This window comes from Clarias gariepinus, chromosome 9, assembly GCF_024256425.1.
Source record: "Clarias gariepinus isolate MV-2021 ecotype Netherlands chromosome 9, CGAR_prim_01v2, whole genome shotgun sequence".
Lineage (NCBI taxonomy): Eukaryota > Metazoa > Chordata > Actinopteri > Siluriformes > Clariidae > Clarias > Clarias gariepinus.
In genome coordinates this window covers 14,481,255-14,503,871 of record NC_071108.1, presented here as the reverse complement: position 1 = coordinate 14,503,871, position 22,617 = coordinate 14,481,255, and the positions used below count along the sequence as shown (strand labels likewise).

At 36.9% G+C, this 22,617-nt stretch overlaps 2 protein-coding genes across 3 annotated transcripts in view; one reads left to right on the top strand and one right to left on the bottom strand.

Moving 5' to 3' along the window:
* itpr3 (inositol 1,4,5-trisphosphate receptor, type 3) overlaps positions 1 to 9,772 on the bottom strand; it is a 37,379-nt gene extending 27,607 nt beyond the window's left edge. For both annotated transcript variants that reach the window (XM_053503638.1, XM_053503639.1), the window contains exons 1-10: positions 9,380 to 9,772; positions 7,736 to 7,806; positions 5,268 to 5,389; positions 5,006 to 5,092; positions 3,769 to 3,927; positions 3,381 to 3,479; positions 2,511 to 2,594; positions 2,157 to 2,303; positions 1,801 to 1,896; positions 1,656 to 1,700 (exon numbers count right to left, since the gene is read on the bottom strand). In XM_053503638.1, coding sequence (XP_053359613.1) covers positions 1,656 to 1,700; positions 1,801 to 1,896; positions 2,157 to 2,303; positions 2,511 to 2,594; positions 3,381 to 3,479; positions 3,769 to 3,927; positions 5,006 to 5,092; positions 5,268 to 5,389; positions 7,736 to 7,806; positions 9,380 to 9,471 — 1,002 coding nt within the window. In that variant the 5' untranslated portion in view covers positions 9,472 to 9,772. The remainder of the gene's footprint in view (positions 1 to 1,655; positions 1,701 to 1,800; positions 1,897 to 2,156; positions 2,304 to 2,510; positions 2,595 to 3,380; positions 3,480 to 3,768; positions 3,928 to 5,005; positions 5,093 to 5,267; positions 5,390 to 7,735; positions 7,807 to 9,379) is intronic.
* Positions 9,773 to 15,664: 5,892 nt separating this feature from the next.
* On the top strand, positions 15,665 to 18,186 carry gpr37l1b (G protein-coupled receptor 37 like 1b). The gene is made up of 2 exons (XM_053503460.1): positions 15,665 to 16,392; positions 16,671 to 18,186. The coding sequence occupies exons 1-2, from the start codon at positions 15,820 to 15,822 to the stop codon at positions 17,502 to 17,504; spliced, it is 1,407 nt and encodes a 468-aa protein (XP_053359435.1). The 5' UTR covers positions 15,665 to 15,819; the 3' UTR covers positions 17,505 to 18,186.
* Positions 18,187 to 22,617: the final 4,431 nt, after the last annotated feature.

Here is a 22,617-nt window from a genome sequence, read left to right as displayed (position 1 = left end):
TTGTGTCCAAACCTATAAGAATATTTTTTTACATTGCAACATGTGACAGACAGGTGTGTCTTGCTGCCCAGACGTGCTCGTACAGTTTGGTACAATAGGCCTCAATGTCTAATCTTGGTTTGAGCCCTTGATTTAACCTAAATACCTTAATTATGTTGATTTAACTCTAAATACCTTAATTATTTAAAATTATATTTATAGAAGAAAAGCAGGAAATTCAATGTCACCAACTTGTGTCGCTAGACTTTTTATACCCCTTTAGGAACTTTTGTTCAAAAAAGCAACCGGCAACAAATTTTTGGACAGGATTTAGCTACATTTACTAGAGGAGAATCTCCATGCTTGCAAGTGAACATATTGTGCTACTTACAGGACTGCAAGACTGCCACTCTCAGTTTCTACTGTAGTCAGTGAGTAAAAGAGGGAAGCAGCATGTCCAGCAGAGAAATAAATGAGATGTGCATGCACACACACCATCTCCCCATGACTAATCACAAATCCCTGTTTGTGTCGAAGCTTCTATTTTTTTCGTGTGAATCAAACATTAAATAGTACAATATAAAATGTTAGTTCTGTTAATACAGTGTGTATACTATATATATATATATATATATATATACAGTATATATATTCAAATAAAAACTTAATAAACTTTGGATTGAACAACTGAAACACTGAAGATTGAGGAACAGCTACAATAAAAGCTACTGAACAACTGTTTTGAGTGTACAAATATGACGCCAGGCTCCTCTCGCAGTCAGAAAAGGAACGCATGCACACCGGCATCTCTGTCTGCTACTAGTTCCAAGTAAGTACATGTATGTGTGATGAAGCAATCAATATGCAAATTAGCATGTGCCATCATTTTGGGACATCTAGCGACTTTTCCTGCAGGCTACTTTTAACTGAAAACAGTTGGCAACATCATGAGTCTATTTTAAAGCTGCCAAAAAGGGGAAAATCTATTAAAGCTATTGCACAAGTATTGGCAACAGTCACAAACAACAACTAGTAGAATGAAAATGAATTGTACAGAGACATTCTGTCTGTCAATTTTCAGTCAGATGCCTCCGATTAAATTAAAAGGAACTTCATCATGCAACATGACAATGACCCAAACACACTGTTAGCACAACAGCTTACTTAATCGTTAGAAAAAGTGCAAGGTTTTAGACTGGCCAAATTAATCACTTAAGCCAAATCCAACCAAGCATGCATTCCACCAACTTAAAGTTAAATATGGAATTAAATTATTATCTACCATCTCATATTCATCTTTTAATCTCAAATAAAAATGACTTTAGTGTATAACAAAAACAAAAGAATTACCCTTCCTGTCCCAATACTTTTGCGGCGAACAGCACATGAAGGTAAGACAATTGTTCAAAATATACATCTGCCAACCTATCAACTGATTTGCAATGTTACACCCCCTGTTGCAAGACTCCGTCCATGTCTGAACAGGTGCCTTGGTTTCAGGCAATGTAAAAAAGCAAACGACTGCAGACAGAAAAATTGCTTACTCAGTTTGGAACTTGTCAGTGTTATAATACTACAGTAAAAGAAATTTGTATATGAACCTAGAGGACACAAAAAAGGACCAAAACTTGAAGCCCAACATTAAGCATAGTCAGTGCATTATAACTGCAGCCTACCGCTGGTTGTACTTCAGGCACGTCCCCCTTGTAGCTTGGGTTTTCCTGTTAGAAAAAAGAGAAAACAATTAAAAAAGCAATTAATAAAACGATTCATCCCTAAAGAATGAATGTATGATTTTACATTTTAAATGAGTTACACTACCTCAGCTGCAAGATACTGGCCTGTGGCCAGATGTTTAAAACGGTATAGACTGTTCCAGTGCCCTGCTCCTCCTCGACATGGGTCATGATGTACCACCTACCAAACAGGACCAGGATTAACAGATTTTAAACTTTAAGTAAACATAATCAGCAAATAAGCTCAAAATTAATTTGTGAAAAAAAAAAAAACTTAAAACAGCACCTCTTCATTAGGTTGTTTAATTATTTTACAAACTAAGTACATATGTGCAGGAATTGAAATATAACCATTTAACCTGTACTTATTTTGTTAACAATCATTATTAGCACCTTTCACACTAATTTAGTTCATAATTTTTGTATAATCTCTTACTGTACCTCTACTTCCCATAATGCATTAGAACTTGTGGCTGATGTAGCAGACTGGCGCAGCGTTGTTCGAAGGAAGACGTGCAGCTTGCCCTTGTAGCTATCACAGGTCAAAAACTTCTCTTGCTCGGCATGGAAAAGACGGACAACATCACCCTAGGCCAGAAAAGAAGGAAAACTCTGACTATACTGTACTCTACCACAGTTAAACTCCTGGAAAAAGTTAATATTTATGTGTACCAAAGATTAAAACAAAGGCTTAGATCTTACAGTAAATCTGTCTACAAACATTAAAATGAAGCATGTGATCAATAAGTACAAAACATCTGTACAGATGTGGGGGGAAAGCCAAAGTGAACTTACTCCTTTAAGAACTTCATCTCGGTGGTCATTGAACATCATGAACAGGTTGATCTTCCAGCTAGTGTTTCCATTTACAGCGTTGATCTGTAGGGGGCAGACTCACACTTACACTATATGTATTTGGGTGACTTAACATTTCTGCTTAATTCTTAAAGCATAGTCTCCAGTGTTTAAACTCATAAAATAGATAAAACTTAAATTTTGAGAAGTTTACGCAACTCCCAGGACACATTGAAAAATGCACATTCCTTATTCTTATGTTTTATATATACAATATGCAAGACACACACAACACACAGACACATATACTGCCTGGGCAAAAAAAAAAATCCTGCACTGCTAAATTCCATTCTTCTTTCTTTTAGCCTTGATTAAAGCGCACAATGTGGTGGCCAATTCACGTACAAAAATTATTTCTTGTGCCTCGAGAACCAATCTGAGTCCTAGAATAAGCCCATGCCATCAGGGAAGAAAAAAATTAGTTGGTGTCATAACTTGATCATTCAGTATATTTGGGGACGTCAGCTGACTTTTTTATTGCCACATAATATTGCTGAGCCAAACTGAAGAACCCCCAGTCACAATAAAAAAAAAAAGTTTGTACAGTGGACACTATGCATGATGGCTACATCGCTTAGTGCGTTTTCCATCTTACCCTGACACACCCACCACTCTGGAATAAGCACAGTCTGGACTTATTTAATTGCTTTTAGAAGGACAATATTGTGACCCTTATTAAATAATCACTTTTTTGTCTGTGCAGTCAACAGACAGTCAAGCAGACAGACAAACAGATAAATCTAATACTACAAGTATGTTTAAAATGAACATCACTTCTATTGGGTTTAATATAAAACAAAGCAGGCATACCTCTTTGCATCCAGCGTGGTCAGATAGCTCATAGTTGCTGGCATGAAGAGGCTGTCCAGCGTTAACTGAGTTTAGAATTACTTTGTCGCCAACCACCACCTGAGGATTTCATATTCATACGAAACATTTAAAAACTGGATTCCTTTATCGCTAGCCACACAACTAGCCAAATACAAAAGGAATCATAAATCAAGATATGTATGTATGTATGCGTGTGTGTGTATGTATGTATGTGTGTGTGTGCATGTGTGTGTGTGTGTGTGTGTGTGTGTGTGTGTGTGTGTGTGTATGTATGTATGCGTGTGTATGTACAGTATGTATATGCGCGTGTGTGTGTGTGTGTGTGTGTGTGTGTGTGTGTGTGTGTGTGTGTGTTAAAGTAAATTACATTATCTCCATTGGCCCTGAGTTTCCAGAAAGGTTGGATGAAGAGCCAAGATCCTTCACTACCTGTAGAATCCAGAGTGACTCGCATGGCATTTTTCTCCAGCAGAGCTGGCAGGCGCTTGTTAACTGTTAAAAACTTATTGCTCTTCATGTGTAGTAGCTAAGAAAAAACACACACAAAAAAACATTAGTACAAAAGCAGTGTGTGGAGCAGGAGTGAGTAGAAAGTTTAGATATTCGTAAAATTATATTTGGTTCACAAATTACTGATATCAGGCACACATAATCTAAAAGAGACGACTTTTTTATGGTAAAACGTTTATGGTGTGGTGGGAGTTCATAATAAGAGATACTAACCCCTTTGTAGCACCAACCTTAACTATTACTATCTTTTTGAGTCATAAACCGGTGATGTAATGAGGTTATTTAAAGGTTATTAACTGAAACTTGAAATTGATATGTATTTTGTTCTCACACAGAACATGAGTGTCTTGCATGTTACCATAATAAATAAATATCCATACAGTACTTACTCATCTACTGTAGTATTATTTAATTCTATACTTCCATCTGTTGCATAAACATGAAATGCAATCATCGTTAAGTTATATATATTATGTTCTTTAAATAAATAATCCTAGAGTAAAATTTTTCTTTAAAATCTCTAGGAACCGTTTTATTTATTATTTTAAGACACTGCTATATCAGGAAAAAGTCCTACTTCCTAGAGTGTAATCATAGCTGCTCATATCAGTAACTGTCGTGACACTAAGGAAATGCCCCATCATTTTATTGCTCTCTTAAGTTTAAAGACTTTGTTTCACAATGTGGCAAAAATGTTATCTCATTTACTCTTCACTTTCCTGGAAAATTGCATAATGTGCTTCCCATCGAAGTCTTTTAAGCAGTTGGCTTTTAAACCTGACAATTCTTTAAAATAAATATTTCAAAGTTCTGAATTGTAAGTATGTCATGCCAACAAATGTTATGTTAACAAAGTTTTAAAAAGGGGTGTGGTTTTCTCAAACAGTTTTTCTTTTCAGGTATTACAATTCAGCAAACATTGGTGAAAACGTGCTATCTGACTCTATAAACACCCGGTGTTGGACCATATATCAGTAGCCACGAAAAAAGCTAATTAATGTTATATTTGTATTATAATATTAACATTATTGTATACTCAAATAAAAACCTTTTTTAAAGCTTGCAGTTTCAAAAACTCACACAGTTGCTCCTACCTGAATAACACTGCCATATTTAACTACATCACCATGGACCTTTTTATTCTCTGCTTCATTCTGCTTATGTTCCAGATTAGATGCATGCTAGAAAAAAATATATATATATGTTATTTGAATTTAAATAATAAATATTAAACAGTGTATTTAACAATTATTCTTTACTGTAATCTTCTTCTATTTGAGTTGGGACACTGTGCATGAGACAATTAAACAATAGCATGTAGATTTAATTTAGTATTACAGTATATCTAAGTCTTACTTGTAGTTTTTGAAGAAGTACAAGGTCACCGATTTTGTCTTTCTCATGTTTGGCCTGCTTTGCTGTCCAGTATTGCTTCTGAGCAGAATAGCGGTTCATTGGGTAAACCTTAAACAAGCAGTCTGTCAAAATGAAATTGTAACAGAACTTATTTTTCACTTAATCATGTTGCCTGAGCATCAGTCTTTATTTAAAATTACTTATTTTTTCAGGTGCTAAGATAATAATAACATTATATGCAAATGTGAACAACAGTTTTACTGCTAGAAATCTTAAATCAATCTTTGAATCTTAAAACAATTTTAAAAACCTATATATATATATATTGGAAAAACAAGAACAAGTTATGGACAGAAAGTACATTGGTGGCCTAGTTCAGCATTATTAATATAAATCTAAAATAATCCTGCAATGCAATTTAAAAACCTACATATGTATTACAAAAGACAACATGGAAAAAAAGACAGGAATGAAATAAATATTTCCATATTAAATATAGATAAATTATATTAAAAGAAGACATTAGGAAAGAACAAATAAAAATAACAAAACCTACAGAAACTACACTTGACAGGAGCCAAGGAACATCTAGCGGCACTACTGAAATCAGCTGAACTTTCACAAGTGACAAATTGTATTAAAACAATCACATTGTCACGCTATGTTATTGTTAGTCTTTCGACTGCTCCCTTCAAGGGGTAGCCACAGAGGACCATCCAATCCGCACACATCTTAGCACAGTTTTTACAGGAGATAACCTCCCTGACGCCACCCAGCTATTTTGCCCGGGCTTGGGACCAGCACTGCGTCCACTGCTTTGGGAACTAAGTAGGAATTGAACCTGGGCCTTCCGCATGCCAGGCAAGAAACCAACATAATTCTATGTACTACCTAAAAAAAAAGCTGGTGAATTTAACTTGCCCTGAGTCAAAATAGTGAACTGTATGTATGTATTATGAAGAAAGACAAATAAACAACACTGCCTGGCCAAAAAAAGATGACAAGGGTCAAACTACAGGAATTAGGTTGAAAAAATGGCATTGGTGGCTCAGTGATAGGTTTCTCCGGGTTCAACTTGCAGCCAAAGCCCAAAGTAGGAATACTGCATCAGAAAGGGTATTAGGCATAAAACCTCTGCCAAGTTGTACAGTATGCAGATGGGATCCTTTGACAGAGCAGCCAAAAGAAACAAGACAATATTAATTGGCCACAATCATTGCACAATGAAATTGAAAGTAAATGAGGTTGAATTAACTGTCCAATAACTGAACTGTCAACTCTGTAAAAGATGGGAAAAAAATCATGAATGGAGACCTGACTTAAACCACAGGTGCCAAATCCTCTCCAGAAAGGGCCAGTGTGTGCAGACTTTCTTTCCAACCAGTAAGAAGCCAGACCTGATTCCACCATTTTAAATAGTTGTTCTTGCGTTTCAATAACCTATAAGGTGTGGCTTCTTCTTGGTTGGAATGGAAAGCTGCACACACCTTTCTGGAAAAGATTTGACACCTCTGACACCTGGTATGCGGCATAAAAGAGCATTTCCACATACACAATATGAGTAAAACACAGATTACAAGAAACAAGGGACCAGGATTAAACAACTTTAAAATAATAAGGAAACCACTTGTCATTGAGGTTAATCTGATAAAAGGCTTCAGTTTGCTAAGAAGTGTAAAGATTGGACTTTGGAACAATCTGAAAATTCATATGGTCTCATGAGCCTAGACTGACCCTATTTCAGAGTGAGGGCGTGTCAGGGTAAAAAGGGAAGTGGATGAAGTGGATGAAGTGATGCAGCCATAATGCGTAGTGCCCACTGTATAAGCCTCTGGAGGCAGTGTTATAAGCTAGGGCTTAGCAACATTTTGTGACAATAAACTAAAGTCAGCTGACTACCTGATTGTACTGAATAATCAGGTTAATATATATACATATACTGAAGTACTAAATTGTGCAATTTCTTTTCGCAAGGCAGTGTACCTCTCTATATTACCTTACTACAGTATATTACCTCTGTATTATTAATGTATTACACATGCGAAGAAGTTGTCTTGGTAAGTGCATGTATAAGAACAGGCAATGGTCGACTATTTATAAAAAAATATGATAAGCACAAGAAATTAATAAGGGTGTATGTTAACCTGCAATAAATAAAACAATTATTATGCTTAGACCTTTTACTTCTGTATCGGTCTTGTTGCTGTCTGAATGACCAAAACAAATACTATGCAGTGTTTTTTTTTTTACATACTGTACAGAGGGACTGGCAAAGCAGTGGTTACAGGTTCATGTGTTGGGTTTAGACCGCTGCATCGGTGTATTACCCACTTAGCACCAAACAACTAGTAATAAAAGTAAATGCAGGCTGTTATAATTTAGTGAGAGCTTTTAGTGTATTTGGATTTACACTGTTGTTGTCATTGTACGGATAAAAGAAAATAAGTGAATAAAAGATCCAAAAATACCTCTAAACTTCTTTGGAGGGTTATCCAGGTCTCCACCTGCTGGCTCCACAACACAGCGGTCATCTACCAACCTATGCATGCAAAATACATGAGTCAACTGACTTTTTTCTGTAGAGTACCCATTTAAATTACCAGGAAACCATAGAGATTACAGTACTTATATCAATTTTTTTGGCCTATTGTTGTTTTAATATATGCTGCATACGTATGTGTATAAAAGTCCGAAAAGTACTTTTTAAACCTGTTGTTACACTAATCAATGTGCTTTGTGTTTATCATTGGCAAAAAGTAATAACATGCATGTTGAGTGGCTGGTTAAAGCCCAGTCTCTGCATTGAAGACACTCACTTTTATTGCATTTGTGACTGATTATCAGTTGTTTTCTCTTTCAGCTAGTTTTTAGTTGCTCAGGTAACAAGGCTGTGTCCAAAATCAACAAAAGCATTTCCCTTTGAGCACAGAATAACAGATCGGTCTAAATAGAAAGTACTGGATTGTAGCCAGCTACCATATGTACTATTCAGCCCTCAAGTCACTTTTTGGACAATGAAAGCATTTAGTGTAGATAGCAAAATTTATTAAATCCTGTTATGAATAATCTGTTATTCACAGTAAACTGGTGTTAGTATCAACTAAATTCACCATTAACAAATGCACTAATAATTAATTTGTAATATCAATCAATAAACCAATTTGCTGACTACTGGACAATGGTTGTGTACTAACCATTTAAAAAAAGAAGTAAAATAGAGGATTAAAGTAAGAATGTGTAAGCCATATGCAATTTTTGGATTTTTTATATATTTGGACTTTTTAAATATTTGTCGATCATCGACTTTTAATCCATGTGTTATCATTTTATCGAAGTAAAGTTTTCATGCAAACTTACTTATCTTTCCCTTCCATATATTTTTATGGCAGCAATGATAGGTACATTAGACCACAGATTCAGCTCTAATCTAAAACCAATCATAAACACCAGGCTGCACTGTCCAAAAATAATTCAACTAACACCCTAAAGTGTATTTTTGCTTATTCAATTCATAAGCTTTCGACAGAAGGTTTGCTTTCCAGGAAATCAGCAGTCTAGAACAATTTACCTCACTAACGACCCAACTGGTCCACAACTTTATCCCAAGCAGCATCCTAAAGGGTTCCAAGGGGGAGCCCTAATCCTAATCAATTTAGTTTTTTATTTAGTTATTTTAGTAATGGTAGAACATATTAGAACTCTTATCCAACCAATGAGTCATGGAGAATTTCTTTTGTTTCCTAAAACAAGAAGGACTCGGACTGATACTTAAGTTTAACAAACTTTCCACTAGAGTTTGACACTTTCCCCAAGAGGTAGCTGGTAAATCTGAACAGCAATACTACAGGGTGTCCCAAAAGTCTCTTTACATGGGGAACATTGACATATCATGGCAGTAACATGAATAACACCAGATCAGATCTGTTAATGATGAGTCAGAGAGGCGACTCTGTGTGCTTGTGTTTACAAAGAATTGGCAACAATGTTAAGGATGTTTTGAACAAAAAGTTACATTTTGGTTAAAGCGTAAATTTCCTCAGTTTATGAAGACTATGAAGTATGCATCTTTATTAAACATACTGAATGAAAAAGAAAAAGTAGCAGTCACTTACCCTAAGGTACTTATAAAACCATTGACGGTACCTTCTGCATAGAGGGACAGAATGTCCCCTATGTGCAAGAAACTTGACATAGAATCCGACATTGTGTTAGTGTTAGAGTAATTCAGTCATTAAAATAAATTAAATGAGGACGAATAAACTGTGCTCGTGAATCGCTTGAGAGACTCCTTGGGTCTTAAAGCTCTTCCTGATACAGCAGGTCCTCGCGCACGATACGTCCCGGACACGCGCACAAATCCATCCTTCAACGTTTATCCAGCAAACATTGTAAACTGCAGTAAATGCACATGCAAATGTTGGGAAAACCTGTAGGTAGGCTTAGAGTCAGGACAAAAGTTCAGCCAAGCGAGGCAGAAAGGTTTGAGAGAAAGTCGCCGCTAAAGTACTCCGCCTTCTGGAGCTCAACCAGGAAGCAAGTGCAAGTCAAAACACGCTAAATGCGCAGATGTGGGGCGGGGGTGACAGGGGGGGGGGGGGGGGGGGGGACGGGGGGGGGGAAGAAAGCTGATGTGATCATCCTCATCCGCAGAGACCTCGCAAAAGTAGATGTGTGGAGGAAAAAACACACACAGCTAGGCATTATCAGTGATACAACACCTTGCTCTCATAGCTATTCCAACTTTAGATGTCCTCAGATGTCCCCTCAGATTATGGCCCCAGATTAATCCAGCACTCTGAAATAAGCAGGCAACAGCAGCTGGCTTATCAAAAATGATCTCAGAGGTCAAATATGACAGCAAATCGTAAAATCAGACAAATTACTATGTGCGTGTGTTTCTACCTGCAGAGTGGACCAGCAAGTTAGTTCAGTCTAATGAAGTTATAAGGAATGATACACTTGTGCCAGTTCCAAACACAGACAGCTGCAAAGAAAGATGGCGAGCCTTTCAACTTTGTAGTGAGCACTGCTATACATTTTTTATGCATTTAATGTGATTCTGCATAAACACATAAGGAATATGAAAATATATACTTAACATAAAGTCACAGTCTCTAAGAAACAAAAACATGCCTTAAGTACTCTATTATTTTAGACTTCCTGTTAAACTCATAGGACTATAAAGTACAATACAATGGAAAGTCCAACTATAGAAGTACTCACACTGGATTATGTCAGTGTGGAACATTTTCCCTGACCTTAAAATATCTTTTATAGCTACACAATACAACATTACACATTCTAAACAGTACATGAAAAAAGTGAAGGTTCCTGTGCAGACTGGTACACCTTTTGTTGTGGTTGTTCACAAAAAAAAAAACTCATTTGGTTTGCAGCTAAGTGGGTGGCCACATGGAATAAAGTGTTTTTACAGTATATCACTGTGAAAACATGGTAACTTCAAACACCTATTTTATGTCAGACATTATATTTACTGTTGCATCTGAATATGGGCTACCAGCAAATTTAAAAAAATTATAGATTTTAGTATTTATAGTAATTAATTTTTTTTAGTATTTATAAAGGATATCACTGTGCATGGACTAACAGCATGTTAAAATATTGAAAAAAAATATTATATTTTCTATTTATATGTGTGCTACATAGTTATGAATATTGAGGGTGAAATGCAAAATGCCACCTGTGTGAAAGGCCTACCCTAAACCCACGTGAGTTTTAATATATTCAAACTATTTGTCAAGCAAATTTATAGGCAAAAGAAGTTGGCAAGCCCAGAGTGTAGTGATTTAAAAGCAAGGTTTATGTAAGGGCGATGCTGTGCGCATTACAATAGGAAGAATCAAAAGCTTTATCATTGTTACCAGAGTTACTTTCACATATACTGTAGTTACAATATATTATCTCAGTCCTTTTACCTTTAGCCATCCTTTCTGCTTCACTTTACACCAAATATTCATAACTTTAAAACCACCTATGTTTGAGATTTCCCTAGTGCCATTGCGGCAGGTCCTCAATTGGACTGAGAACTGGGGAAATTGGCCACATCAACAACCTTGAACTTCTTGCCTGCTAAGCCCTGTGTCCGGCAGGCTGTGATGCGCTGGGTGTTCAGATACCATTCAGTCATGGCCAGTATTGGCTTTTTTGTGCAATTTTTGTCTTTTTCAGCACATTGACGTTTGTGTGGGATTGGGGCGGACAGACTGGATTTTGGTCCCCACTGGCATAGATACAGTAGGCCATGTGTGCCCATGATCCTATCACCAGTTTACTTTGTTTATTTTTATAACCAATGTTCTTCAATTCACCTGGTGATAATGTCGTGGCTGATTGTGTATAAGTCAGAGGCATTTAAAAAGGGTAAATGTAGTACTGTTTGAAACAAGATGTTAAAATGGAAATGTGCAATTGGTTTTTTTAAAAAAGAGCTTAATTGATCTAGTAATACAATCGAATTTGAAAGTAATTGTAAACATGCCTTAACAACTTTTTCAAGCGAAAAGTCTTAAAAAGAAAAGGGGTCAAAAAATGGTCTGCATCATGCAAAAAAACCAACTAAGATTGCTGAAATTAATCAATTGGCCTAAATTGTTTACCACATTATTAAAACCTGGAAGGATCATGTTGAACTGTTAACTTTGTAGGAGAAATTTGGTTGGGGAACAATCCATGATGTGAGATCACTTGATGAAACTGCATTGGAAAAATTACACCTACTGTTAAGTATGTTTAATAGTTGAAGTGAGAGCATTTCTACTCATGTGACAAGAACTCACAGAAGGTACTCAGAAAAAAAATCTTAAATTTGTAGATTCAAAGATGTGGCACTGGTAAATAATAATAATAATAATAATAATAATTAATAAATAAATTCAAAATAAAATAATTTATAAATATAAATTAATTCAAAACAGGTTTAAATGTCTGGTTGCTTTGATTTTTAGATTTTTTTTTTCCCACACAAAACTTCAGTTGCCCTGGTAATAGTGTATTTAACAAATGTGTGCAATAAGGTTTTGCTTTTAAAAAATGTACACATCAATCCCACATCTATATACATGCAATAATTGTTCAGATGTGGCTTGGCTTTTGGCAACCAGGACGGGCCAGATCTAGGCCATCATAAATTTTGCTATCTGGGTTTAAGACCATACTCTTCACCATGCCACATTCATGTGCTGGGTGGTACACCGCAGGGGATTGTGTTCAGCCATGACAAACTACAAATATATTTTGATGCCACATCCTCTGCCAGTGCCCCCACTATTTTCCAGTTATTTATTATTGAGGTACTCAGTGACTGAGGCAACTTCTATAGCAAAGGTTCTCTGGTAGTCAAATTCATCACTGCTTTCTCTTATACATCGTTGAGAGAGACAGAGTAAAGACTAGACTCTCACAAAGTTTAGGAGTCCTGGCCCAGCTACACCTCATTTTATCCCATAAGCTGTCTGCAGTTAAGATGATTCCTCACAATTAAACTGCCTCACTATAATTGGTGTGCATCAGAAGGACACCAATACATGTGTCCATATCAACTGCTGGTGCACCATCTGCAATTACTGGTGACAGATCTGGTTAGTCACCAGTCCCCCACCCCCCGTCACTCCCCCACACCCAACCAAACCTGTGTGTCCAGAGGACTGAAAAGATTACAGTCTGGATTAGCACTATTAGAGCCATTCTGAGAATGTTTTGCCCCCCTCCCTATGAATTCCATTAATAACACTCTGATCACACCTGCTCCATATAGATAACGGTGAGTTTCAACAATCAGTTCAGTCAGATAATTAATGACTCCTAGTAGTGGGCTTTTGTAATAAATGGCATTTCTTATCTATGAACTATTACTCCATTGTAGGCACTGAGTACACATGCAGCCCATTTCCTGCCCATTAGGGACAACTGGAGCATTTATCTGCAATTAGTCTTTAACCTACTGTACGCTGTACCTGTGACATGCGCTTATTTAACCATTCCAATGTCTTTGATTTCTTTGGTTTTATTCCAAGATCCACTCCCAGCCTGTATTAACGACATGCTGTACATGTCATCTTATAATTAACAGTAGTCTGCAGTTGTTCATTTAATGTAAAAGCTTACCATTTTTATTACCAAAGCTTTTTCATAGGTGTTCTGCAACTATCGATGCTCAGGAAAAACCTGATTGGACATTGCTCCAAATTCCATATGTTGGTGGATGTAAGGTGAAAGTATCTGTAACAGACAGACAGACTGACAAACAGAAAGAAAGAAAGAAAGACTGTCTGAAGTGATGAAAAAAGCATTAAGTTGAAAGAAGGCTACTTATCACAGGTACTGTAATTAGATGTTATCTCGGAACTCAATGGCAAAAAGCGTGTGTGTGTGTGTGTGTGTGTGTGTGTGTGTGTGTGTATGTGTGGTGTGTGTGTGTGTTTGTGTGTTTGTGTGTGCAGGATCTAAAAATCCTACAAGTTTTACCTTTACACATACAGTAAAGTATCGGTATTGACACAGCCAGATGTCCCAGAGCGCCCAGCCCTCTTACTAAACAGTAGTCTTGGCACACTGCCTAGGTTTTAAGCAATAATTTGTTAGTCATTTAGTAGGTGGATTAAACTATAACTTAACTCTGCTAAATTTGTTGATTGGAAATAACCATAATTAGTATTATAGCCCTTTTACCAAATAATTGACTGAGTTTCTTATTAAAAGTGTTTTTTTTTCTCCAGAAACTGTAGCTGTAGTTTTTAATGTTTGTAAAATTTTATGTTATGGTGTAACCCTAAGATGGCATCAAAAATATCTTAATAATGGTGTGGTTTTAAAAACAACACAGTGTAATGTACTGTGACTATGTCACTGAATCTCCCTGCGTGTGTGTGTGTGTGTGTGTGTGTGTGTGTGTGTGTGTGTGCGTGTGTGTGTGTGTGTGTGTGTGTGTGTGTGTGTGGTTAGTATAGATGTTCAATTCAAACGGGGACCTCTGACTGTGCAGAATAACAGAACACAAATCATGAGAGGAAAAAAATATGCTTTATTCTCTACACTAATGCACTCATCCCAGTTGGATGCCTGCTTCATGTCTGTAACTCTGGCCTCCCAGGACCTCCTTTAATGGTGCGAACATGTGGAAATTAATTGGAACAATGTCAGGACTGTATGGGAGATAACTCCCAGCTGTTCACGTAATGTGCAAGTGGAGTTTGCGAATGATTTGTGTGTACACACACAGCAATTTTAAATTGTGAATGTCGAATTAATTCCCATCAGTGTTTATATGGTTGGACTTCTAAAAGTGTTAAATCAACACTGGGGATTTTACACAAACAGATGTGTCAGGGTTTTCAACGATCAGGCATTCCACTCGCTAAATGTTCACAAGAACGACCGCATTGGGCTTATGGCCACCTCCGCCAGGATCATCATTCACGGACATACAGACTTCTTTAAAATGTTTGCACCAGAAATTTAGTGTCTCATAATTGTACTGTATTTGAAGTCTTCTATAAATATCAATCAGTTTTAAGTATTTATTCACAAGAAATAAAAGTCCCGGTTTGACTTGAACGTCCCTTATATGTGATAATATGAATATAACACCAGTGGTTGCTTGTTCTCCCATGTTCTTTGCATGTTCTCCCCATGCTTGGTGGGTTTCCTGAGGACTCCAGTTTCCTCCCACTGTCCAAAGACATGCAGACTAGGCTAATTGGTGTTCGCAAATTTCCCATAGTGTGAATGTTGACCTAACACAGTCGTAAAATGGGAATAAATACAATGGTAATCATCAGTGGCCTCCGCAGTCCCTAGTTGGACTACAAAGGTTCCTAGATGGATGGATGGAAATGTAAAGTATGTAAGTTGTTTGTCTGCATACACTGCCCTCTTCTGACAGATTGGAGTGACTACAATGCTGGAGCCTATCTATTCAAGCCTATCATTAATATTGCAGTGTGAAAATTCACATAATACTAAATAATCCACAGCAAATGGCCTACTTAAATATGATAAATATAATAGCATATTCCCATGATAATTCATTAGCACATCCTATAACTATTTTATACCCATATATGGTCAAAAAGTACAACTGCATAAGTAGAGCTTATGAGCACTGGCAGTGTAGAGCTATCCTTAGCAACAGTGAGTGTTTCTTTAGAATATGAGGAACACCTCCACCCCCACCCCATCACTTTTACATTTTAAACTAACAATTTTAATACTTACATTTTGTTGAAGAAGTTCATATGCATTACTTTTACCAGCAGAGGGCCTTATTCCACTAATCCTTTGCAACAGTGAGGAGGAGGGGAGGCGTTCCTCTACCAAACCAAAAAAAATGTTTAAAGACCAGCCTTCCATGGATGTGCAAAGACAGTTGAAATCTGGCAGACAAGACTACAGAACCTACATAGTCTCTGGTATGAGGGATTCTAGGCTTTGGTTACATTGGGTCTACATTTTGCCCTTTATTTCTAACTCTACAGCTTCGGTGTGAACTACAGTAAACCAGTTGGGAAAGTAGTTGCTGAATCCTTTTTTTTAAATGATGAAGATGGGCAGTGTGAGAGTGATTTATGTACTGATGCTAGTCATGGTTTTTGGTGTCTGTGCTTACGGATCGAAAACCAAGGGACTATCTTTATGGAACCAGCAAGAAGATCAAGATTTGGAGAATGTACATACACCATTTGAGGAGTTTTCTGGAACTCAGCCGACTCCAACACCTCAGTCAGACCTTCCCAATATGAATCTGACGTCTATTATAGACAAAGATGACATTGCTGGTGGATTCCTAACTAAAAACAATGCCACAGAACAAGACATGACAAGGATCAACAACCCTCTGTTCCCAGTGACAAACAGCTCGTACAGCGCCTATGGGATTCTGTTTCTGTCGCTTGTAGTGTTTGCTGTAGGGATTGTGGGAAATCTGGCAGTCATGTGCATTGTTTGGCATAACTATTTCATGAGGAGTGCATGGAACTACATCCTGGCCAGCCTGGCTTTCTGGGACTTCCTGGTCCTGTGTTTCTGCCTGCCTGTGGTGGTGTTTAATGAACTCACCCACAAAAGGCTGCTGGGGGATTTTTCTTGTAGGGTTGTACCCTACATGGAGGTAGGTCTGAGTCTCAGATTATAAAAATAAAAAAAATTCTTAAAAGATGTTTCAATTGTTAAAAAAAAAAAAAAAAAAAAAAATGAGGTTAAAATATTTTTTAATTAAATTTATGAAGGAATAAAGAAAAGATGACACAAATTATTGGTCAATCATGAGTTATGTTTAAATCTTGCGCAAATTGATTTACTTTTTTATCATTGTTTTCAACAACAATACCTGAAAGACTGCATTACTGAAGGTAGGATATTAATATCTGTTAATATCTCTTTATGCAGGTGACATCACTAGGCGTGACATCCTTTAGCCTGTGTGCACTTGGTATTGACCGTTTTCATACAGCCACCAGTTCCCTTCCAAAGGCCCGGCGAGTGGAGCATTGTCATTCAGTCCTGGCCAAACTGGCTGTGGTGTGGGTAGGTTCCATGGTCCTGGCAGCCCCAGAGCTGCTCATATGGCAGCTGCAACAAGTCAAATCCTCTTCTATGGGTGTTCAGATGGATGTCTGCGTCATGAGCCCATACCCAAATCTCCCAGAGTCCATTTACTCCCTGATCATCAACTACCATGACACTCGCATCTGGTGGTACTTTGGCTGTTACTTTTGCCTACCAGTGGTCTTCACCTTGCTCTGTCAGCTGGCCACATGCCATGTCTCCAGCGATAGTGGAAGCTCTGTCAAGAGGACCGAAGAGCAATCTCCATCCACAAAGCAGAAACTTGAACATGTACATCAGGTTGAACGCCAACTGAACTGCACCGTTATGACACTGGCTGTGGTTTATGGGGTGTGTGCTCTGCCTGAGAACGTATGCAACCTTACACTGACATACACTTCTTTACAGCCATCTAATGATGTTTTGGCTCTCCTTACTCTGATAAATCAGTTTTTCCTGTTCTTTAAGTCATCTGTGACGCCGGTGCTCCTGCTGTGTCTGTGTAAGACTCTGGGCCAGGCGTTTATGGACTGCTGCTGCTGCTGCTGTGAGGAATGCCAACCCAGCACCTCCTCTTCCTCCCAAAACATTGCTGAAAGCAAGCATGAGATGTCCTCATCTATTTTCTTTGACAAAGCCAAGGACAGTACAACCATTTTGTCCATTGGTAGCTGAGTCAGCAAAAATGATCATTTTTCACATCCCCTTTTTGCATATCTCTCATTAGTGAGCATGATTTATTTTTTTCCGCAGACGCACTGTCTGATGGGATAAAAATCACTGAGCCCTTAGGTGGTGCTAGAAGTTGTCCTTTTGCAGTTCTGAACGAACTTGTTTCTAAAAGGAGCATGTTTAAATGATTTGGTCAATTACAGGCAGAACCCACTTTAAACACTTATGTACTTTCTTAGCTTGACTAATCCAAACATACTGCACCATTTTGTCTTAAATGTAAAGATACTGTAATGTTTACTTTAAATCATTAACACCTTCTGTCAACAGGATGTCATGTGAAGTCTCTATAAAATGTTAGCTCCTACGGCCCTGTCACACTGTTTGTGAGCCTTGTGTAAGAATCCGTGACTTTACAGTAGGTCTTTATTTAGTGATGAGTCGAGGTTTTCTAGATGCCTGAAGAGCAGTCAATAATTCATATAAAAATAATTTGTTCAGATAGGTGTATCTTTTTTTTTCTTTTGAAGATACTCATTTTTTGAGACATGGGGACATATGTAACAAATAGTGCTATATAATAATTGATGCCATAGTTTTGTTTTTTATGTAACAGCTTGGCTATTTTGCCAATTATAATATTGTACATGCACTGGATTGTTTTATTAAACTGTAAATAAAAAAAGTTAAGAAACACAAAAACTGAAAGTGCTGATGGCACCATTTTTAATTATTTGTCAAGTGAAGCTTTTAATAGAAAAATATAGAGTTCTTTAGTTAAATTTATTTTTTAAAAAGTTGTTGAAGTAACAAGTGCTTTACATACACAGACCCAACCACCATTTTTTTTATTTCAGTATATGAAATGTAATCAGAGCCTAAAGAGAATGTGTAACTAGCAGAAGTTTGTTCTAAATCCTAGTATGTCTGTTGAGGCCTAAGTGCTAAGTTTTGTCTGGTTGGTTTCTTCTTTCCCATAAGGTTCCCATTGTTCTGAAAAAAAGATGGAGACTTCCACTGAATATCAATGTCCAGACTACAGCTGAGTTGCCAAGAGACCACCAAAAATTCCCATGCACTTCAGACTGGCCAGTAGTGAACACAAAACCCTTGGGTTTTCCCACCTTAATTGGTTGTCACAGGATCCAGAGCTCATCGTTTTAATAACATGATGTGTATGCCTTCATGTGAGACAGTTAAATGATGTCAGCAAATTACTTTACAATTAGTTTTACAGACCGATCTCGCAGACCAAAAAATTTGTTGCAACAAGACAGCAATGTAGATTTAAATATTCCATGACATGTGTAATATAAAAACAAATAAACTGAGCGTCCTAAAGAGAACTATCTGTTATAAAGAGAGACATGCCTGTTCCTGTTAAGAAGTTTTGTAGAGGTTGACCTCTTTAGACTACTAGTTTTGGCGGGGGTTCAATAGCTGTCAGGGATCTGGAAGAAGAAAAAGAGAACGAGCAGCCTCATTAGAGAGTTGGATCTTTACGGATGCAGCTCTTTTGGCACTAATGACTGAGAAGGAACAGACTAATCTCTGTTCCCTACAGTATAATGAAACTAAATCCCAAATCGGAAAACCATTCCTGATGTCCCAAACAAATGAATAATAATGATAATAGCAATAACAATATGTGAGTAATTACAGTATTAGTCAACATTCTGTCAAAAGGTTACATTTTTAAAAAAAATTATAGAGACAATGTCAGAACTTCACAAAGCAATTGTATGAGCTTATGGGAAAACAATACAACAAAAGAGTTAGTTCATTAAAGCAATTTCACATGGAAACTTGGACCTTTAACCATCAAAACAACTCCTGAGAAACCTATTTTCCATGGAGTGTAGTCATATTAGGGATTTCTTTATTAATTTTTACAGATTTTTAAAAAGGACCATAGCATAAATAAATAACTAAATAAAAGCAAAACTAAATTTTTTTAGAAAAAGTCTATCACACTAAATCTTTCAGGATGTTTCATTTTTAAACAGTTCCAGCTAGAACCATTTTAGAAAAATGTTTGAATAGTAATAAAGATAAAGGCAAAACTTGAAATCACACAACATTGAATTGTACTGTGTAAAAACATTACAAGAAAACACTTTCATTAAAAAAATATATATGTTTAGAAACCTAGAACTGTTAACTATCCAATGGTCGCCTGAAACTATTGCACTTATGAAATCAATTTTTTGTTTTGAATTGTTTTACATTGGTAAAATGTGTGCTCCGGTTACTGTATACTGCAGGTTTTCTTGAGGTTCTCCAGTTTGTTTCTTTCCAAATCACGTAACCAAGCTGGGGCATGAATTGGCTACAATAAATTGTTCCTAGGTATGAGTGAGCATAAAAAAGATTTTGTTTTTATTTTTTCCAGTGTTCTTTTTCAAGGTTGAGAAGAAATGCCAATAATGTTCCCCAAATACTATTAAAATTATTATATTTTTTTTTTATCTGGGAACCCGTGACATATGGATTTACTTACAGTGTTAGAAAAGAAGCGTTCCTTTTTGACAAAGGGTTTCAAGTCTTTTGATGCTTAATGTCTTTATCTTTCAAAATTAGTTCCAAGCAGAATTTATTTAGAAACATTATGCCATTAAGCATCAAAAAACAACCAATATTGCATATTGCATGCATACAGGTATATATATTGGGATTTTTTATAATAATATAATTAAAATAACAAAACTGATAAAAGAGGCTCTGCTTTATAAACACAGTACGTGTGTAAGGCAGAAATGTTTAGACAATCAACAATGTGCATATGTTCATAAGTCGCCTTATCAGTAATACAATACTTATTATGGCTTTATTATTTGTAAAGTGGTACCTTTTACTACTTTAAAGTATTGTTCCAAATAAGAATATGTTAGTTTCAGAAAACTGGAAAATCCTGCATTTTTTTTTATCATTTTGTTTTTCTTTTTAAAATTACAAATTCTACTCTGTTAAATGATGAATAGAAGGTCAATAAAGTTATTAGCCAAATATTACAAATTTTAAAAGTGAAGTAGAATTAAATTGTACCGTTAAATAGAACTTCTCTCTATTGCACACAAATATTTTACATTTAAATGATATGAAAAGTGAAAATGTTCAATAAAGTGTCTTGAGGTAAAATCAGTAGATGGGAAATGAGGAAATGTGAAGTGTTAAAGTCTTCCAAATCAGATGGGAAGAGTTGTGCATGCTTGTCTATGTGCTCAATCTCATCTTCAGCCTTGGCTCAATGAGCAAGCGCTAATATGACCTGAATGTCCTTTAATTCCACATAGAGCACTGTCCCCCCTTGCCTTGTTAACAGGACAATGTTTGTTTTGTTTTGCTAAGTTTGGAGAGTAGAAGTTGGGAGAGGGGGAGATGGATGAGTGCGATGCCATGGCAACCGGTTTTGGTTCCTCACAAGTACGTTAACATACAAATCAGGCTCCGGGGCACACACGTAACTGAAGTCCTAGACCAGCTTGTATTCAGAGAAGAGGAAACTCAAGTGAGTTTCGTTCTAATTCACAGATTGCTGATGCCAGGAAAAGGAGGAAAAAGGTGTTTTTCTTCCACTGCAATTGTTGTGAGACTTTTGTATTCAAGGCCTGCAGTACCAGAAACAAAGGTCGGTGAGGCAAGGTCAGGGAAAAGGTACAGGAGGCCCCATTTCGATCCTTTTTAGGGCTTTAAGAACTCAACCCACTCACAGTATATGTGCCAAGCTAGTGAGAGAGAACAGAGACGATCTGTGGATGTGGACTTTTCACTCTTATTCACTTTTAATTAGGTTGCCACAGTATGATAAATAATGGTACATAGAAGAACTCAAAAAAATGTTCATTAAATCTTATTATTAAAGATTTATGTACAGATCTGAAAATGTATGCGTTGCCATGTTGCAACTTCCAAAGCTTGCTTTTTTTATTAACTCTTTAGCAGTTTATATTGCACCATTGAATTAAAATATTTTATAGTTACTTTACACAACTAATATTTGTACATTACCTAATTTAAGTAGATTATACTTATTTATGATATGTAAATTTTCTCTGTAGAAAAACTGATTGGGTTCTGTCTTTGTAAAAATTGATGGCTATTTTATAAACACCAACAGCGCCCCCAAGCGTCAACAGTTACATAATGCAACATTTAATTTTATAGTGAAATTAAACTAAACACCCTTATACAGTCGTGGCCAAAAGTTTTGAGAATGACACAAATATTAGTTTTCACAAAGTTTGCTGCTAAATTGCTTTTAGATTTTTCTTTCAGTTGTTTCTGTGATGTACTGAAATATAATTACAAGCACTTCATAAGTTCCAAAGGCTTTTATCGACAATTACATGACATTTATGCAAAGAGTCAGTATTTGCATTGTTTGCCCTTCTTTTTTAGGACCTCTGCAATTCGACTGGGCATGCTCTCAATCAACTTCTGGGCCAAATCCTGACTGATAGCAACCCATTCTTTCATAATCGCATCTCGGAGTTTGTCAGAATTAGTGGGTTTTTGTTTGTCCACCCGCCTCTTGAGGATTGACCACAAGTTCTCAATAGGATTAAGATCTGGGGAGTTTCCAGGCCATGGACCCAAAATTTCAACGTTTTGGTCCCCGAGCCACTTAGTTATCACTTTTGCCTTATGGCACGGTGCTCCATCGTGCTGGAAAATGCATCGTTCTTCACCAAACTGTTGTTGGATTGTTGGAAGAAGTTGCTGTTGGAGGGTGTTTTGGTACCATTCTTTATTCATGGCTGTGTTTTTGGGCAAAATTGTGAATGAGCTCACTCCCTTGGTTGAGAAGCAACCCCACACATGAATGGTCTCAGGATGCTTTACTGTTGGCATGGCACAGGACTGATGGTAGCGCTCACCTTTTCTTCTCCGGACAAGCCTTTTTCCAGATGCCCCAAACAATCTTAAAGAGGCTTCATCGGAGAATATGACTTTGCCCCAGTCCTCAGCAGTCCTTTTACCATACCATTTACCATATGTTCTGCTGATGTTTTTTTTGGAGAGAAGTGACACCAGGCCATCTTCCAAAAGTCTTCACCTCACTGTGCGTGCAGATGCGCTCACACCTGCCTGCTGCCATTCCTGAGCAAGCTCTGCA

Excerpts from the sequence above, each read along its gene's own strand:
- gpr37l1b (XM_053503460.1), top strand. The coding sequence starts at position 15,820 with ATGATGAAGATGGGCAGTGTGAGAGTGATTTATGTACTGATGCTAGTC. Across the intron at positions 16,393-16,670 it reads GGGTTGTACCCTACATGGAG|GTGACATCACTAGGCGTGAC; the intron begins GTAGGTCTGAGT and ends CTCTTTATGCAG.